The sequence below is a fragment of the Camelus dromedarius genome, chromosome 14 (genome assembly GCF_036321535.1).
Source record: "Camelus dromedarius isolate mCamDro1 chromosome 14, mCamDro1.pat, whole genome shotgun sequence".
Classification (NCBI taxonomy): domain Eukaryota; kingdom Metazoa; phylum Chordata; class Mammalia; order Artiodactyla; family Camelidae; genus Camelus; species Camelus dromedarius.
Window position 1 is genome coordinate 56,938,187 of NC_087449.1, and position 20,833 is coordinate 56,959,019.

Sequence of the window (20,833 nt, forward strand, 5' to 3'; positions counted from 1 at the left end):
TGAAGTAATATAGGTAAAGTGTTCAGCATAGCAGTTGGCACATAGTATATACTTAGTAACCATTAGCTATTTATCACAGACACCATAGAGCTCATAGTGAAGTTCTGAGAGATGAATCCTACAGGGAAGAAAGTGTACTTTTCAGTTTCATAGAGTACCACACTTACCTCCCTCACCCTAATACCTAGCACAGTGCCTTTCAGGTAATGACTTTTATATATTATTGCAGTAGATTGAGAGGGAAAGAGATATGAAAGCCTAATCCATGGAGGATGTCTACAGATGACTAAAGAAAGAACTCTGGGAAAAGTGACAGATAAAGAACAAATTGAGAGGAAGGCGTATTGGATATAAGTGTCATATAAACAAGGAATAAGCAAGTCTGTTCATGATCATTAGTATCATTTAGCAAACCGAAAATCAAGAAGTACGTGAGGATGGGAAAAGCTTTTGGATAGACAGTTTAGTGGTTTTTCATTCATTCATTCAATAAATATTTATTGAGTGTAAGTTACTTAATAGGAGAGACAAAGTCCTTTTCCTTATGCAGCTCACATCTTATGGGGCGTTAGGGGGAGACACATACTTAAGTAAAATATATAATTTTATCTGATAGATATATTCTATAGAAAAAATAAAACAGAGAGGGAGTGAGGGTTGCAAGGTTTGCTGGGTAAAGGTTTGCAGTTTTAAATGGGGAGGTTGGAAAGCCTGTTAAAGTTGGTGTTGTTTGAGCAAAGACTTGAGTGAAGCAAATGAAGGAGTTAAGTCATGTGGATATTTGGGGCAAAGGAAATAGTGAGTATGAGGCCCTGAAGCAGCCTTTTTAAGGGTCAGCAAGTAGGCCAGTGTGGCTGGCGCAAAGGGGCCTTTGAAGATGGGGCCTAAGAGGCAGCGGGTTAGATTATTTAGAGCCTGCAGGCCATTTATAAGGAATCTGTCTTTTTCTCAGAATGAGATAGGTAACAGGAGTGTTTTGAGCAGAGAAGTGACAGGACCTGACTTGTCACACGTTACTAGAGTCACACTGACTTGCCGTGGTGAAAACAGATAAGAGTGAAAGCAGGGAAGCCAACTCCTCTACCAGTCGAGGAGTGTTGCTGGCTTAAACCAAATTTGCGGTGTTGGTAGTAGTGAGAAGGGGCTAGGTGCTGAGTATATTGTAAGGGTTGAACTGACAAGATTTACTGACAAATTGCTGCGAAGTTTAAGAGAAAGAAGAGTCATGAATTTCTGCCTAAGCAGCTTGAAAGTTTGGAGAAGCAGGTTTTGAGGAATGATTGATGCATACTGTGTCATACGACACCATTTAGTGAAATAAACTTTGGGATAAATTATTTCCATCTGATTTTTCCAAAGTGGTCTAATCATTAGCTCTGTAAACACTAGATTTGACCTACACTTGTCTAGCACTAAATCTCTGTTCATTTGTATCAGTTAATTTCTTCTAAGTGAGTAATGTTTCATGAGAAATCGATAAAAGCAGAGTGCTTCTACTTGATATTTTCATGTTGTGGGTATTAAAAAGACTGTCAGCAATGCTTTAACAATTTCTTTTGTCTTTTTCCTTAGTTTTGATTAGAGCTGCTTAATTGAAAACATACTGCTCAGTCTTTCATTGTCAATCTGATCTGAAACAGATGAGAAACTGGCTCTGTTTTCCCTGCAGGTGTCCAGAGAGTGGACGAAGGTGGGTGGAACACTGTACAAGGGGCCAAGAATAGTCGGGTACTGGACCCCTCAAAATTTCTGAAAATCACTAAGGTAAGTGTGTCATTTTAAACACAACTTAAAACAGCCTCAAAACATGACTCTCAAAATTACTTCTCATATCAAATAGCCATATTTCAGATTTTATGGGGTGGTTGTTTTCTAACGCAGATGTATTTCTGCAAGTCAGCATCAGTAAGTGTGTTCTTACATACTTGTCCTAGAGTTCATTTTATTTCTGTGAGGGCTTACTAAGGAGGACAAGGTTAATTAGGAGGTCTGCTAAGGTTTACTGAGTGACTAGGTTAATTCTTAAAGGTATGAGATGCTTAATATAAGAAAGATGATAACAAAACTTAAGAAGCAGTAGTCAATTGCAAGTATGTTCTTAGTTCTGGGGAAGAAGCAGCTACCTGTTAAGGTCTAACCATGAAAGGAATGAAGGGTTTGCTATATCCAAGGCATAAAAAAATCTACCAGAAGATCTACCAGAAATTATTCTGTGCTAAAGATTTAATATACTCTACTTTCCTCTCTTGAGCATCCATGGACACAATAAGAGGAAGGAATTTGCTCCTAGCAAATGTTTTCATCAGCAGAAGTTGATCACTATAAGCTGAGTGAAGAACCTTGGAGAACATAGAGAAAGCAGACTTACATTTTGTAAAAGTGAAAACGTCTACAGCCCTCTAGGTTTTGCAGATCATTTGCAAGTCTAGTTTGATCCTTCCTTATAATATATTTTCTATAGTTCTGAAAATTGGCAACCTGCCAGTAGAATACTAAAGACAATCTAAAGCTAATGTGAAAATACCAAATGGAAGAGCATGGGTTATGTTGTTTGCATCTGTATGGTTTATCAGAGCACTGCTTCAGGATAAACATTCTCTCTTGATGTCAATCAGCTAGGATTCTGTTGTCTAAGATTCTGGTACATTCTTCCAGTTGTTTATGTCTCAGAGAAGGAATTCCATTGCTGAATACAGCTTGATTCCAATCCACTTCCATTTCCAGCAAGACAGTTTTAACCAAAATCATTTGTCTGTGTTTTAAAATATTGATTCTGTGCATGGGCATTATAAAAAGGGATTGCTGGTATTAAGCCTACATGACTTCCTTAATAGTTTGAAAACTATGTAAATTTTTAAAAATTAGTATATATTCAGGTAGTTATACTGTAGGTACTCTATATAAATATCTTAATAAAAGTTCAAAACCATTAAGCAGATTCATTGTTAACTGGAAGAGATTTGTGTGAAGGCATACCATGTAGCAAGACTACCTTTGCTATGAAGAGCTGCTTTATGGTTTTTGTGTTTTGTGTTTTATAATAACTTGTCTTACATTGTAATTCTGTTCATTTGTACTGAAGTTGTGCTCAAAGGATTAAATCTGAGAGATATCAGGTACCTTAGCTCCCTGTCTGACATTCTGTTCTCTTTTTTCTTATTCCCCATTATTGAGTATTCCTTTTCTACCTTTCCATCCCTGGCCCCAAACTATTTTAGACTTTGCAAAAACGTAAAATCTGTCTTTTGATCTGTTTTCACACAGTCACTTGAAGAGATTAATGAGTTAATTTTGTGGTACTTGTGTATTTTTTTTTTTTTAAATTACTGGGCATTATTGTAAGAGAGAAATCATTAGAAACTGCTTACGTTTAGCAAACTAGCATACCATCTTAGAGGACCTGAATGCTTTCTCCAGACCACTGGTTTCTAACTGTGTTTTGTGGAAGCCGGATTCCAAGGAGTCCTTCACAGGCCATAGGAATCTCATTTTAATGTGAACAGCTCCAATTTATGTTTCTTAAATTAGCATTCCAAGAATAATTTTGTTGCTGAAATTGGTTTTATTGCACTGAAAAAAAAAAGATAAATAATTCTTCCAGAATATTTCCTATAGTTGACTTGTGGTCCCTTGTATTACAGCCCACAATTGATGAGAAAATTCAGCTGGTACCTAAAGCACAGCTGGGCAGCTGGGGGAAAGGCAGCAGTGGTGGAGCAAAGGCAAGCGAGACTGGTAAGCACAGAGTGTCCCTTCTTGGGAACCTGGATGTGGTCTGTTGCACTCACCTTACAGTGCATTTCACAGTCATTTCGTAAATAATTTTAGGAAAAGATCTATAGACTAATCATGCTCAAATTTACTGGTGTTCTAGTCTAACATAATTTGAGGGTTTCTTCCTCAGGAAGAATTCTTAGGTATTTTGAGTATTAAAAACATTTTTTTAAATCATGGTTATTGGGGGAAAAGAGGTGGAAAGGGATAAATTTGGGAGTTTGAGATTTGCAAATGTTAGCCACTGTACATAAAAAGAGATTTTAAAAAATTTCTTCTGTATAGCACAGGGAACTATATTCAATATCTTGTAATAACCTTTAATGAAAAAGAATATGATAACAAACATACGTATGTATATGCATGACTGGGACATTGTGCTGTACACCAGAAATTGACACGTTATAGCTGACTATTTCAATAAAAAATAATAACTTAAAAACATTTTTTTGAGTTCAGTTAGGCTATTTAAAACTTTAATCTCTTAGGTTCCTTTGTTATTGTTCAAAAATTCAACATAATTAGAGAAATTACTGGGAACCCAAATTAAAAGGGAAAAACTCATTTTGCTGCGAAAAACTCATTTTGCTGTGAAAAATAATGTTAATACTCAGAAGCATTTAATTTCAGGGAGTTGTAAAAGAAAAAAGAATTAGATTGAAATATTTTTCAAAATCTTTATCCGAAGTAGATTTTGAGAGATTTGACTTTAAGACTGAAATGTTTGGACCATACAAACACATCTTAAAAACTAAAGAAGCCCACCCAGTGGAAAAAATTTAAACTTCATTGTTAACCTTCTTGCCATATTTCTTCTCTTCTATGTAATTTTGACCTTTTTTAAATTAAAAAAAAATTGTTCACTTAAACTCACATCTGTAATTTTACATAAATGACATCATAGCATTTATGTTAGTTAACTTTTTTTAAGTGAAATACTTTGTTTTGTTTTTGCTTGCCTCCTTCCTTCCCTTATTTACTACTCTCCCTCCAATTCCCTACCTAGGATAAATTAATTATATTGTTAAAAGAGCAAATGGTTGTAATGAGCAAAGATTCCTAAATTCTTTTTTTACATACAGATTCCTTCTAACAATGTGCTTCTAAGAATATGGTCTATGGACCAGGAGATTGACATTGCCTTGTATTAGGCTTATTAGAAATGCCTAGTCTCAGGCCCCACCCCAAGGAGGCAGATCAGTTAGAAGCTGCATTTTATTCATGTGATTTGTTCTTTTTTCAATCCTCAATACCTATAGATGCCTTACGGTCAAGTGCTTCCAGTTTAAACAGATTCTCTGCTTTGCAACCTCCAGCACCCTCAGGATCGACGTCATCCACACCTTTAGAGTTTGATTCCCGACGGACGTTAACCAGGTAAGAAGCGCCATCTCCATGTTAAGTCAAGACTGACCTGCTTGTCTAGTGGGTCTGTCTGTCCGTCTGTCTCTTGAGAGAGACACACACACAGACACACACACAGACACACACACACACACACACACACACACACACACACACACACCTACAGATTATGGTGATAATTCCTATGGATGTATTCCTTTCAACTCTGAAGTTGATCTCCTCTAAGGTGAGGAAACTATAAATTTGGGATGAGGTGGAAGGGAAGCAAGTTACCTGACAAATATCTAATAGTTGGCTCCGCTAAGAAAGCCAGGGCCACCTGAAGACACCTGGAGGCTTGTAGAGGGCTCTCCCAGCTAATGGCTCAGGGTGCTTGTAGAGGGCTCTCCCAGCTAATGGCTCAGGGTGCTCTAGATGAATCTAGCCTCTCCTGCTGTGACTTACAGGCTATGACAGCCCACCTATATATTTGTCACACTGTTCTTCCTGTTATAGTTGAGGTTGTCTTTTTTTTAAAATATTCTTTATTCTGTTTTTTGTTTGTTTTAAATATTTTTTATTTTTAATGGAGGTACTGGGGATTGAATCTAGGACCTTGTGCGTGCTAAGCATGTGCTCTGCCACTGAGCTATACCCCCATCCCCTCAGTGTTTTTTATTTTTCACTACTCTCTGTATTCTAATATCTTTCTACTTCCATTTTTGTAGGATTCATACAAGTGTTCTGTTGACTGGTTTATGGAGAGTGAATGAGAACATGTGGTATAGTGACAGAGAACAGAATTTTTGATATAAACACTTTTAGAGCTGAGTTTCTTTAAACTCTCAAACTTTGTTTTTTATTATTATTATAATCAGTATGGCTAGGTAGATTTTTTAAACTGTGTTACTGCTCCCTTGGCTTTTGAAGCAAAATAGGCTTAGCACAGGTCAACTTTGTAACAGTGATGTAGACTAGCATTGAGCATCAGTTGTGCTATTTGAGGTCTTTGTGGCTCTTTGCTCGGCTATAAATTTCCCCTGATGGCTCTGCTTTTTGAGTACTGAGTGTTTTTTCACAGTAGTTATATACCGTTGTGATGCCTCTAAGTCTTTCCTCTTTTCTCCTTTTCAATTTGCTGATCTGCCCTGGGCCAAGGAATTGTTTGTCTAGCTGGTTAGAATTGTCTGAAAGATGACTAGGGAGATAGGAAGATTCTCTCTTAAAATGAATGAAGTGTGTGACTGGCTATTCAAAAACTGCTTCTACTATTTGGTTCTCAAATATTTTCCATGTATTTGAAGTTTCTGAATAAAGTATTATTGTAAAGTTTCTAAGATGGTCATACCATGTTCTTTTGGCATCCTGCTTTCCTTTCACTCATTTAGCTCATACGTTCATTACTGTCTTCTTTTTTCTTAAATGACTTTTTAAAAATTAAATATTAAGGAATCTCTATTGGCATTTACAGTTTTCAAATGGTATCCCTTTAACACTTAAGAAGTTAAAGCACATCTTAATATCCTCTTTAAAGCACTGATTTTACTTGTTTATATAAATAACTACATTTTGGAATATAATTGGTGCCTCACATCTAAAGTTATCTGTGAAAAATTCTTCTGCATATTTCTAGAACTTCTTAGTGTTATTTTATGGTTTGAATACATGGAGGATGAGGTAGTGTTTATTTTGAAAAGTGTTATTTTGTCTTTTAAGTCGTGGAAGCACAGGCAGGGAGAAGAATGATAAGCCCCTTCCATCTGCAACAGCTCGTGCAAACACTTTCATGAGGGGCAGCAGCAGTAAAGACCTGTTAGACAATCAGTCTCAAGAAGAGCAACGGAGAGAGATGCTCGAGACCGTGAAGCAGCTTACAGGAGGCATGGACTTGGAGAGGAGCAGCACTGAGGCTGACCGAAACAGGACCAGGGAGTCAGGTGAGAGACTTGATATGAACAGATGCAGATGAAGATTTGGGCCTTAAAAAAGGAGACTTTGTGCTTGAGTAGATTTCGGAATCAATACATGTCAACAATATACACACCATTGCCTTAAAAGTTAAAGATATCTTCATAGTCTTACAGTTCTCACTCCTCAAGTATCCCGTGTTCAGCAATTTGTAAATTTTTCCCTTTCACTATTAAACGTGATGATTATGAGGTTCTCTTGCTGTATATTAAGCAATATTAATTTTTTACAAGTTCCCTAAATTATACCCCACTGTGCATTAGAGCATATATCCTTTGTAGAACCCCTGAAGTACATGAAAATTCTAACATTATTGAGCCACTAAAAGGCAAACCAAAGAGAAAGTATCAGATTGTCTTTTGTTACCTTCATCTTGAAGCCTCTGTGGTATTTAACATATGTGTGCTTAGAGGACCAACTCAGATAATGCTCTAAAAATTGCCTCATGTATTTAACTTGTCTATGTTTCAGTTTTCTCATCTGTTATCCAGGGATAATAAATGAACCAACCTTGTAGAGTTATTGTGAAGATTAAAAGTGAAATTAATACCTGTAAATACTTAGAACATTACCTGATAAATACAAAATTTGCAAAAGGTGTTAGATGATGATGATGATAACGATAGTAATGAAAAATGGTTTTAAATCTTAATCCTAAAGTCATACTGGTTCTGTAACATTTTCATAGCTTTCAGTTTTGTTTCACTATTTAAATTGTGTCTTCCAACTGATAAAGACTTCAAATCTTTTAGCTTTAAGGACATGTGGCTCTTATCTGTGCTAGGTATTTGGGGAACATAACAAGATAGGATATGAAAATATCTTGTGTGTAATAAATAATGTAGCACAGCTGCCCTCTGTATGTTTACTGTCTGGGTCATTTGTTCATTCACCACATGCACCTGAACACCTGGTGATTTCTGGGCACTCGACCCCTGCTCTGGGCCTTCAGTCTGCTGGATCAGAAAGAACTTTATCAGATAACTCCACAAGAGATTAAATGAAAGTACAAACTAGAAGCATGCTATGAAAGAAGGAAATATAATTCTAAGAGCGTACTTAACAAAGGAACTGACTAGAATTGACAGAGAAGGGTGTTAGGGAAGGCTTCCCTCTGGTCTAAATGACCAACAGGAGTCAAAAACAGATTTGAAGGAAGGAACAGGTGTGGAGCAGAGAGAAAAAGCATTCCATATAGGAGGAGCACTGTGAGCAAAGTGTTAGAGTATCAGCAGGTAGAACCATGGCGTGTTCAAGCAACTGTACCCTATTGTGCAGGTCTCGTGTGCTCTTTTTCATTGAAGCCATGGAGAGGAATCAAAATACAGAAAGGAAATGGAGTATAATCTATAGAAATTTTGAATCATTATGTTGTGCACCTGAAACTAATATTATAAATCAACTGTACGTCAGTTAAAAAAAAGAACAAAAAAGCTCTAATTATAAAAATGTATCATATCCCTGTATCTTTCAGTTGCTGTAGATTATGAAATTACTTAGTGTATATCTATTCTAAAATAAATGTTTCTGTATTCTGCTTTTAGGTGGCTTGCTCTGTCAAATCTGTATCTACTTTAATGCTTTTACTAAAAAAAAAATAAAGTAACAATACATAAATATTATCCACCATAATCCTACCGTTTTAATGGTAACTTTTGTCATTTTTACTTTCTTATTCTTTTTAACCTCACTAGTAGTGAAACCAGAGATTCCAGCAACATCAGTCCCCGATAAGCCTACATTATCAGAGGAAGAGATGGAGAGGAAGTCCAGATCTATCATTGATGAATTTCTACACATTAATGATTTTAAGGTAAATAAAAAATTTTTTTAAAAAAGTAACAACAACACAGAAAGCCCTATGACAAGAGATACAGTGACTTGGTTCTGGTCTGAATCAGTTGGTATTGTGAACTGATGAGATTTAGAGGGAGTAATCCAAGTTCTGTGCAGTTCAGTTTGCACAACTCTGATGCATTTCTGCCAAGTACTCTGTTTTAAATTGATACTGTAGTTCATAAGCTCAAATGGCAGGAAGGGAAAGTGGGTATTAATCCGTTCCCACTATGGAATAACGAAATTGACTTTGGTATTAATGAAGACAAACAACACATTATTGTTATGAGGTATTTTTGGCTCCCTATATATTACCTGTCATGATCTTTACAGTCATTTTATCATCATTCTCAAATTAACTTTCAAGTACAACTGACATTACTTTTTCTTTATTTCATAAGTGGAAAACTGAGGCACAAAGGAGTCAGTCATTTCATTGTAAGTTGGTAGATTTTAAGATCCTCATTTTAAGATGGTAGTGAGTAAGGTACACATACTACCTGACTTCATGAGCCCTGTAGTCTAAAGGGAGAGACAAACCATGAACAGATAGACTCCACAAAGAATTATTCAAATTGTAGTTATAATAAGTGCCAGTAGACCTAAGGGGTCTTAGGAGAGATCATATAATAGGGCCTAGTTTAGGGATTTGGAGTCAGCAAAGGCTTATCTGTTAAACTATTTGTCACATATATTAACTACTTTTGCGTTGACAAAAGCTTGCTGAAATTACCCAAAATTTAGAAGTAGGAAGAAATTTTGATGATGAGCAAGTTGGAGAGAAGTACTTTGCAGAAGCCCTTGAAAATGCAGCAAATATAAGTGAACATTAACTGCAAAGAGCTGAAGAATAGACTTCATATACTGTGGGGTTTTTTTTGTTTTGTTTTGTTTTGTTTTAGTTAGATTCCTGGAAAATGAGGAGTATTCTTGTAAATTGGCAGCACAGATTTTTCCTTGCATGGAAGTAGGGAAATGTGAAAGACTTACAAGAAAGTGGAAGGACTAAGAAAGATGAAAAGCAGAAACAATAAGAAGAAAGCAGTAGAGATTAGCTTTAGAAATAATTTGAAGGATATACAAAGTCAGTGAGCAACAAATACTTTGAAAGAGGAGAAGTATGACCCTGTAATGAACCCTGTAATATTACACCTTAGTAACACTTAAGTGCAACGGGAGGATCCTTTGAAGATTCTTTAGCCCTAGGCCAGGCCTGCAGTATGAAGGGACAGAGTCAGTTATGACTCATGAATTTCATCATGCAGTGTACAAGGCAGCTTCAGAGTGGCAGTAAGAACCAGGTAATAATGTTGGGCATAGTGAAGGCTTACTCTGTGCTAGGTGCTGCTGTTCTATGTATTTTGTATATATTAGTTTATTTAATTCTCATAACACTCTCTAGATGTTAATGTTATTATAGTGGCCATTTTTACAATAAGGAAACCGAGGTGCAAAAATACAGAGTAACTTGCTCTAGGTCATACTGCTGATGAGTGGCAGACTTAAGATTCAAAGTCCACTTCTAGTTTCAGAATGTAAACTTTCTATACTTTTTCTTACTACCTTTGGGGTATTAGTGTGCCTTGCTAAAGGCTTACAGAGCTTATCCTAAAGAAGTTTTTTATTCTAACATTTTAATAGGTGGCATTATTATTGACAGTAATGCAAATTAATACATATTGAGCCTTTGTTTTGTGTTCGGCAGCATATCAAGTGCTTGTGTACACATATTATGTGCAATCCTCACAGTAAGTCTATGATAGGAAGTCAAGGCTGAGAGATTAAGTTACACCCCTAAACTCACACAATAGTAAGTAAGTGGCAGAGCCAGGATTCAAACCTACATTTGTCTGACTCCACAGTCTGTGTTTTTAGGCTCTGTGATATGTATTTATTGAGTACCTGAGATGTACCAGACACATTTTAAGGACTACTGCCTGAAATATTGTAGTATATTCAGTGAAGAACATAGTCTGCTTTTATGGATCTTATGTTCTGGTGGGACAAAACTGCCCTGAAAGTAGGTAATAAGTAAACTACAACTACAAAAAGAAAACAATGTTTCAGTGCAGAGAAGTAAAATTAGGTGGTATCATAGCCAGTTACTGGGCAAGTCACAGAGACTAGATGAGGTGTCATTTCAGCTGAGAGCTCAAAGGAAGAATCAAACCATTAGAAGATCAAGGAGAAGGGCAAGATGCTGAACTGCTGTGACACTGGAAGTACCACAATAGAGTGGGTTGGTGCTTATGCAGGTTCAGTGAATAAATTCTCATTGGGAGACTCAAATACTGAAGACTGAACTCTCTCCTGAAAAGGCATTATAATGATGATGACAGACAAAATGAGGTAAAAACCCACAAGGATAAAGAGCATTTAAGGAATAGACAGCAGCACATTCTGGAAGTTGGAAATTAGACGGACGAGTGGTAATTTGCTTAGCAGACGATGATGTACATGAGGTGCAGATGGGGCTGGCAGCAGGATTGATTGGTTAAAGTGTATATAAGAAACAGTTTTGCATGACAACTATTTCAAAAATGCAGATGTCATGAAAAGAAAAGAGAAAGGACTGATCTAGATTAGAGTCTAAAGAGGCATGATGACTTGTGATGTTGGGTTTTCAGTTGGATCCTAGAACAACAGCAAAGCTATATTGGACACTTGGGGACAGTTGTAGAAATTCGAATATGTATGGTATTTCAGATAATATTTTTATTGACATTATTATATGAACGTTAAACTTCTCAGATATATATAGTGAAAGAAAACTAATAATTGATTAATTTGAAATAAAGGTATATAGGTGTACTTTATGTTACTCTTTAATTTCTCTGTAGTTTGAAACTTTTTTAGATAAAAAATTGATGTGGGGGAAGATGTTAAAATAAAGCAGTGGTGAAACACCTAGACATGCCTTACTCCCTTCTTCATTCAGGAGGCTCCCCTTCTCACATGCATCTTCCCCCTTAGAAGAGTTACTCTTTTCGGAAGTTGAACCAGAGGATTTTGGACTCAGATAAAGTTGAGATAGCTGAGGGCAGGGAGGCACACTGCTGTATTGGTGATTCAGTGACCCTGGCTGCGAGGCTTTTATCCTCCAGATCAAAGATACAGACCTAGACAGATCATCCCTGGTTCCAGTTTATAAGCCCCACACCCCAAGATCTTCCTAGAAGGTTTTTAGTACTTAAGCTAACCATGTTAACTTTACTATTTTTTAGTGAAGATTTTGCAAATATTTACATACCCAAACTATTCTTCAGTTGCCACTAAGGCCTTTGAATCATGACATTGAATTTCTGTTTCATAATATATACCTTTTCTGGTTTTCCAGTGATCATAAGATAGGTAAATATTGTATAGAAAAATACTTTGTTGACTCTGGTCTTTTGTGTGATCTTTAATAGAATTGTTAACCTAAACACATTGGCCTTATAAAGATACACTGTTCTTTTGTTTTTCAATATGACTAATAATATTGTCCATATTAACCTACATTTTACTTAGCTGTAGTAATGTTTAAAAATTTATATATGAAAACTCAGTTGATAGCTACTTACTAAGACTCTTGCTATATGTCAGACACTGTGATAGTCACCTGTTAAGAATTATTAATAAATACTTAATAGTACTGGAAATATTTTCAAATTTTACATTATTTCTGATGGTATGAAAAATATCACTAGACCCTTGTATTGAAGAGGAAGTGGTGCCAGATAGCTTTTTAGCCAGGAGTTGGTAGATTTCTTCCTAGTGACTTGATTCAGTTTGCTAATACACTTTCCTAAAGAGGAAATGGAGCATAAACATCCTTCTTTTGTATTTCGATAGTTTACCTAAGTATTTCTAAATGTAAATTTTGACATCTCTTACCACTGCTCAAAGTAGAAACCACATGTCATCCCCAGTATTTCTCTCTGTCTTATAATGATTTTCATTACCACGTTGATACACCCTAAGCTAAATAAAATGTCACAAATATTACTGACAGTTATTCAAAAGTATGTTATCTACTTAAAATCTTAGTTTATTTTTCAATCTTACACTTACCAATGTTTCTTAAGATGACAATTTTGTCCACTGAGGAGCTAGATAAATCTGCTTGCACCCAGAAGAGAAACCAGCATTGTTGAGGGGACAGGAAATTGCACATTTCATCACAAACCATTGAGGAAGTAGCATCTTAATGAGAAGGATGTACATTATCCAAGTTTGAGCAAAAGAGGTCTCTTAAATATTTTAGAAGGTGTTTTATTTATTATTTACTGCAGTATAATTTTTATAACTCACTTTCCTCTTTGCATCTTAATTACAGTTGTATATCAATATTATATTGCTTTATTTAATAGAAAAATATATATATATGAAAACTGTCTTGTTCATAGAACTTTCTGCTGACCTTGTCATAAGTAAAAGATGTTATGCTTATTTTAATACTCTATTTTGGAGTAAGCTTTTATTTGCTATTTGAATAGGAAGCCATGCAGTGTGTGGAAGAGCTGAATGCCCAGGGCCTGCTACATGTGTTTGTGAGAATGGGAGTGGAATCCACCCTCGAAAGGAGCCAGATCACCAGGGATCACATGGGACAATTACTGTATCAGCTGGTACAGTCAGAAAAACTCAGCAAACAGGACTTTTTCAAAGGGTCGGTATCCTCCTCAAGAGTAGTATTCAGTCACTAGGCTCTTGAGTAGTAGTTAATTTTTGAAGTACATATCTTTGTAAGTATTTAACTGTTTCCATATATTAAAATTGTGTCCACCATAATATGTTGATAATATGTTGGTTGATATGATGGCATTTTATAGATTGTGCTGGGGCATCATAATTATTTTCTGGTCTTCTATATCTTATTGTTAGACATATATTATGATGTAAGTAAGGTAGCAGAGACCCCTTGATCATGGCGAAGTTCTGAGGCCCTCTTCAGCCCATTTACATGTAAACCCCTGCATGTTCTCTGAAGAAAAAGCTTTTCTTTGTGAAAAAAATTCTGGAAAATTAACTTAAACTTAAAAGCTTTATCCTTTCAATAAACCATGGTTCATTTTGGCCAGGAAATGCTCATCTGTCCACCCTACCCCGCAGAAGGATAGATAACTCCCAGTGGTTAATGATTTAGTCTGTTCCAAGTTGGTTTCATTATGATTTCTATTGATGGTGTGTTTGATGAAGTCTGGCTGTCGCTGGTGTTTTATCCTTATTTGATCACATTCTGATTATCTTTGTGATCACAAGTGCATAGATCAGGTTCTTTGTGATACAATCACAGAATCTTCTCCAGGCTTAGGTTCTAAAATCAATATTTCAGGCAAAAACTGCATATGATAAAAAATTTTGCTTTAGGAGCCTGTTGTGCCAATGTAAACATAGAACCACACCCAGCACTGGCAGGTACCCACTCTCTAAGAGGACAGGACCTAAGACCCCCTGACAGATAAATGTCAGATTTGCATCTCCCATCTCATACTCACTCAAGGTATGCGCTCATTGAGTGGGATGGCAGTTAGAATTCTGCACTATTTATTTTTCTCATTGTAAATTTTTTTTGCCAAGCTCATATTGTGTTCTTATAAGTACACACGTGATGAAATGCCACTATATATCTTTCAGATATGGCCAACCCGTTAGAATAGTGTAACCATTAAATACTAAGGTTGAATGTACTTAGGAATAATTACTCACTTGATTTTGTGAGGAATGATGACATTGTCCTCAAGGTTCCAAAAAATATATACCACTTATTCCTAGGATCATTAAAAGTCATCTTTCAGCAATAAGCTAGATTTCTCTCGAATTCAGTGACTTGACTAGATTAAGGCCATCTGACGCAGTTAACTTAGTAAGAAACTTTGGCAAAAGTTGCTGTGGTTGTTGGTCTTCAAGGCCAAGATGTTTTCTCAGTTTTAAAAGAGAAATCTGTGATTCACTCCAGTAACAAGCCAGTGTAAATAATAATAGCAAATGAGGGTATCTACATCCCCACAAATTGAGGTCTGCCCGTAGCCAAATTGAAGCTATAGTTTCAGTAGTAACTATTAATTTATAAATATTTGCTTTTTACCCTGATATGATATATTCACCAGAAAATTTTGGAAATGAGAATGCTGGATTACTATTTATGAGATTCTGTCTATCTTCATACTATACTCAGAAGTTGATTCATATCTGGAAAGCCCCCTAGAAGTGTGTTCTAGATCCATTGACATTAATTGGACTCATGAGGTGCTAGCTTGGTTTCTAAGCTATCTCACAGACGTTTTCATTTCCCTTCATGGGATTCCCTGAGGAAAATATGTCATATCTAGACATGGCGTCACACTTTCATTGGTAGTGGTGCTGCTGCTGGCAATACTACCACAACCACAACCTTTTAGACCAAAAATGAGATAACACTTCTGTGTCCCAGTAACTACTTCATCTTTCTCTATCCCTATTTCCTTCTGCAGCTCTAATACAGTGACTCCAGGCCTAGCTTTTGATATTTAGTTAGACCTAACCAGGCCATTCTTAGACCAAGAGCCCTATCAAAACCCCTATTTCTTCCTAAATGGAGAGGCCTGGCAACTTTTTTCTTAAGATGGAAATAAAGTGATAGCCCCGTGTTACTATCCACCAAGAACCTTCTTGCAGGTAGATCATAGTTTCCCAATTATTTCTGAAGCCTAACTTATAAATAGTTCGTATTGTCCAGAGAGGCCATTTCATTGGAGCCATGGAAATGTCCTGTCTTTTGTCTCCCTAGTTCAAGCATCTGAAGATCTCTGTCCTTATGTAGCATTGTGGGGGAGCATCTAAGGTCAGCTTCCTTGGATGCTGATACTGTTTAGATGCCAACTTCTGAGCAGTCATTACAGCTGTTTCTGCCTAGCTCCCCAAGCCAGTGATGATTCTGGAAAACAAAGTACAAGACTTCCAAGTTACTGGGCCCTGGTCAGCCAACTATGAATTTGCTATTTCTCCTACAGTTCCTTTCAAACCATACACTACTACTTAAATAGTGGGGTAGACTAGACAGAAGTTTCAAATAAACTCATTGTGTCAGGTTGTTTATAAATAAAGCTTAGATCTTTTGGAATTTTCCTTAGAAGATGTTACATCAGCATATCACCTCTGAGCTGAATGTAAGACATACATCCACAACATCAAGCCATCTTCTTGGAATTTTTAGAACTTGAATTTAAATATTTATGATGCAAATTAAATAGACAGGTGGATGCATTATTGTCCGGGTAGATACATTTCAAATAGTGTGGTACAGTCATTTTATAGCATGGCTTCAGAAGGCTTCTTTTTAAAAATTGTCTAGTAAAGGTAGTTGAGTTCACTATTCACCACAGAATTGAAATCTCTTTGAAAGTGTAATAAATATAAAACAGGATGACTTTCACTTGTAAAAATGAGGGCTGACAATAGACATAAAATATGTGCCCTTTAGGAATCTTGATATATTAGTATTTCACTTTGGAAGGTGCTTGTTGGACAGGAAATTCTTACCTCTTCCTTGACCACTTTTTTGGAACTTTTATTGCCACTTAAGGCAATTCCACATTGATAAAAAGATACTTTTCAGAGCTGATGCGGACAAGCAGACTAAGTTTTTTATGTAAAATTGTAGAAATGCTAGTTAACAAGTGAAGACCCCTTTTGCTCGCATAGATAAGATTTAGCTTAAATAGTCTTTTTTGTAGTATTCCTTTGAAGATGATACTGGAGAATAAGAAGGCTTTTCATCTTCTTTTTATTTATTCGTTCCTTTTACCTGTTGTCAGATTCTCTTATGATCAGTCATAATAATACATGATCAGTCATAATAATACATGACCAGTCTGATTTTGAGATGTCTTCACTATCTTTTCTTTCTTTATCTACAGTAAGATTTATATTTTTATTAACTTATAATAGTGCAAATTGTAGAAGACGCTGCTGATAATATAATTTCCGATTGTGGTAGATTATTTTGTCTTTTTAGCAGATTTCTGATGAGAACTTCACTGAATTTTTAAAAAATTTCTAACTTTTAACAGTTTATTACTTCCTTTAATTACATGTTAGACAGGAACTCAATATATATAATAAATGAAAGTAGAGTTCCTGCAGTTGAAATGAAGAGGAAGAATGCTTAAAGTCCCACTTGTGGACTTCACCAAACTGCAGTTTGTGAGTGTAGTGGTCCCTCCACACCAAGAAGCAATGTATGATGTAGCTCTATTTCATTTATTCAGCCAGCAGAAATGTATACTATACAAGGCATTGTTGTAGGCTAAGTAGTAGTCCAAAGACGTATCTAGCAGTGCCTGCACATCTAGGATTTTTTTTAATCATACGAAGGATTTAGGAACTATAAACCTGAAAGAAATCACTCTCTTACAGGGTTGTTCTGCAGATATCCTATGTTCAACCAAACAGTGTGTTTTAAATCAGCACTATGGATTTGATCAGTGATTGTGTTCTGCATGCTCTGACCATGATAAACTGACCTGTCAGGAAGTTGAAAGCTGGGGCAAGAACATGGGTATCTTTTAGTTGTAATATGAGATGAAAATAACAGTATACTGCTGCAAGACCAGGATGGCTAGGGTAGTCTCATGGGCTCCTTAAACAGTTTAATAATCTATGCTACTAACCCCTGGAATGTGAATAAGCATTATAGGTAATTAACCCAGAAATCCTGGAGTTCAGCCAGATTATGTTCCATCATTGGCACATTAACTGAGCTGAAAGTGCACATGAGAGAACTGTCAAGAATCTGTTGTATAGCAAATAGATGTCAAGTAATTGCAAGCTGTGAGGTGACAAAGTTGGCATTAAGGATTCATGAAGCCCAGAGTTAGATAATGTGGCTAAGCTGCAAACTGTTTTGAAATGGCACTTTCAAAAAAGTGACCCTACCTTGTAGTGGTACCTCTTCTTAAATCAAAAATTTTAGTGATGTGTAGGCCTCTGACGTAGGTAAAAAGAGTAGCACACTCTGGCAGGAAACTGGAACTGCAGTGAAAAAGCACACATTTTATGTATGCAGAGATCCAAAAGGAAATGTAGACTAATACCACCTGTCCTTGACCACTTCATTCATTCACCCTTTCCTTCTGATGACTTGTATATCCTTGTAATTATGTATATGTCTCCTGTAGTTAAATTCACTTTTCTTTTTGTACCTTTTAATATGCTTTATATGGGAATAAGTAACACAGTGTTGAGTTATGTTCTTATACTTGTAAATGAATAGCTATGTATTTCAGCGTAAACAAGACTATGGTGATAATTTTGTATTTGACTTTGCTGAATTTTATATTTAAAATCCCATTTTTTGTTTGTTTATTTGTTTTATGAAAGAGAGGTAATTAGGTTTATTTATTTATTTATTTATTTATATTTGGAAGAGGTACTGAGGGTTGAACCCAGGACCTTGTGCATACTATGCATGTACTCTACCACTTGAGCTACACCCTCCCCACTAAAATCCCATTTATTTTACTTCACATTGAGAAATATTTCATAGCATGTAAGCCTGAAACCATTAGCTTTTCTTTAGAGGTTGAATAGTTTGTAACATGTCATGATAATGATGTTATATAGTAATGTTGACAGGCTCTTTTGTATTCATCGAGTTTTTCCCCCTTGTAAGCTCCTCAGTGACAAGGATTTTTTTGTCTTTTCTTCTGTTTGTATCTGGTCTGCATTACGCTAAGTTTTTAGTCAGTGCTTCTGACTGATTCAGAGGATGTGAGTGGTGACCTCTTTATAGTGTGGGGTAGAATTGAATAGCTTGTTACCCTAGAACTTCCCATAATTGCCTCATTTTCATCACTGAAGTCTTTCAAATGTCACTTCATACAGAGGTATTTTCTGATTACCGTCTAGGGATATCCTAGCACCATAGGTCATGTTCTTCAGAGTATGAGCCCCATCTGCAAATATGCTTTTGTTTGTTTTCTTTTTCGCCCTGCACTAACATAATCTCTTTGAGAGCAAGAACTTGTTTACTTTATGCCTAGAACAGTACCTAACATAGCAGCTGTTTAATAGGTATTTGTTGACTGACTGATTTTTGGTCTCTTTGTTTGTTTTGAATTATATTTGCATGTGAATTATTTTCCTGTTCTTTTTTAGTTTTTCAGAAACATTGGAATTGGCAGATGACATGGCCATTGATATTCCTCATATTTGGTTGTACCTTGCTGAACTGGTGACCCCCATGTTAAAAGAAGGCGGAATCTCCATGAGAGAACTTATCACGTAAGTTGTTCTGGTTTCTCTTGATGTGTATGTAGTTAAACTGACACAAAACTTACCAGCTGGCTTTTTAGTGTAGTGCTCTTTCTTTAGTGCCTTTGGAGACTCTGGGACACAGCCTGTGGCTCTTTAAGACTTTTGATTTCAGTACAAAAATGTTATATTTTACTATATTGGAGAGATGATGGCGATATAATAGTCCTGTGGTCCATTAAGGTTAGCAGTGACTATAGATGTGGCTCCAGAATCATGTAACTAGAAGGTGATTGCTCCTGGAAGCATAATGTTAATCTGACTTCTGTGTCTGTCTGTCATTGTTCCAATGTGGTAAGAAGTTGTATTTCCATATAGTAACTTGTCAGACTGTGGCACCTGTGTAGTATGTGCTCTGGTTGTTATGAAAGGAAACTGAGATCTTAGGCATTCCTAGGATTGGATTTGAGTAGGAAATTGTTGTTACATTGTATAGACTAGTATTTCCCAAAGTCTCCTTCAAAACATTATTGTTTCCCCCAAAACTGTTCACATAGTTTAAGTCTGCATACTATTATGTCCCTTTTCTTTGAGATTAATAAAATGTGTCATAGCAAATTAAAGAATATGAGAATCCTATGGTAAAACAAAACAACAAATAAAAACAGTTTAGCTTTGTTTAATTCAGCATTGCTTCACTTAAATTGACCGTAGAATCCTTTTTTGAGGAATAATTATTGATATCCTGTGGAACACAGTTTGGGTAATAGTGATTTGGACTATGAAAAAATTGATTTCTTACTCTTTCATCCATATTCTTAAGAAAATCTTCCTCTCTTAAGAACAATTCATAACTAAGTTTCACAGCTTCCCGTTACCTAAGGTGCTTCTCTCCTCTCAGCTTAAAGTGGAGCTTATATAAATTACCAGATTATTGAGTGAGACTGGTCTTTGCATTGCTCCCGTCACTGAAGCTGTTAAAGAAAAAGGAAAAATCCAGGAATTCTTAAGTGTCTGAACTATTTCTGCTGAAAATTATTACTGAGAGCATATTCTGGATAGCTCTGGCTCCGCAGTATTATTGAGGTTGCACAATATTATCCTGGCACATATTCGTTGCCTCCTGTTCTACAACAGAGAATTATTTCAGAGGTACTTACTCACTACTCCTGTCTTTTACAGAGAATTTAGCAAACCTCTGCTTCCTGTTGGAAGAGCTGGAGTCTTGCTTTCTGAAATATTGCACCTTCTATGCAAACAAATGGTGAGTGTTAAACTGAGTTTCAGACTTAGCAACATATTAGGAAGTGTAGTGATTTTGATCTTGGGTTATCTGTGAAAAGCTTAGGTATCACTGTGCAAGTAATTTTGTTAACTTTTAGTATTTGGGTAAAAAGAGTGAAGTCTCTTGTTCAGTCTGGTTTTTTCCAGAGGTATATTTGTCCTTCCGTTTCCTAGTAATTTTGGAAAGAATTATCTAATCTCAACTAGATCTGGTATAATTCTAAAGAATCTCAAGATGTGTTTTATTTCTGGCTAGGGATTTTATCTTCTCTTGAAACAAAATGGCTTTATTATTTATACTTTTTAATAGATTTTAATTAAAACTGCTCTCAGAGAAAGATAGGATTCATAAAATGATTAATTTTATTATTTTTGGATCACAGGCTAGGTAATCTGTTTTGAAACAGGTGGT

General features: G+C 36.0%; 1 protein-coding gene across 18 annotated transcripts in view; it reads left to right on the plus strand.

Moving 5' to 3' along the window:
- EIF4G3 (eukaryotic translation initiation factor 4 gamma 3) overlaps positions 1-20,833 on the plus strand; it is a 319,467-nt gene that overhangs the window by 279,423 nt on the left and 19,211 nt on the right. For all 18 annotated transcript variants that reach the window (XM_031464263.2, XM_064493971.1, XM_064493960.1 and 15 more), the window contains 8 exons: positions 1,670-1,764; positions 3,642-3,735; positions 5,034-5,151; positions 6,835-7,055; positions 8,781-8,899; positions 13,401-13,573; positions 19,042-19,167; positions 20,320-20,401. In XM_031464263.2, the coding sequence (XP_031320123.2) occupies positions 1,670-1,764; positions 3,642-3,735; positions 5,034-5,151; positions 6,835-7,055; positions 8,781-8,899; positions 13,401-13,573; positions 19,042-19,167; positions 20,320-20,401 (1,028 nt within the window). The remainder of the gene's footprint in view (positions 1-1,669; positions 1,765-3,641; positions 3,736-5,033; positions 5,152-6,834; positions 7,056-8,780; positions 8,900-13,400; positions 13,574-19,041; positions 19,168-20,319; positions 20,402-20,833) is intronic.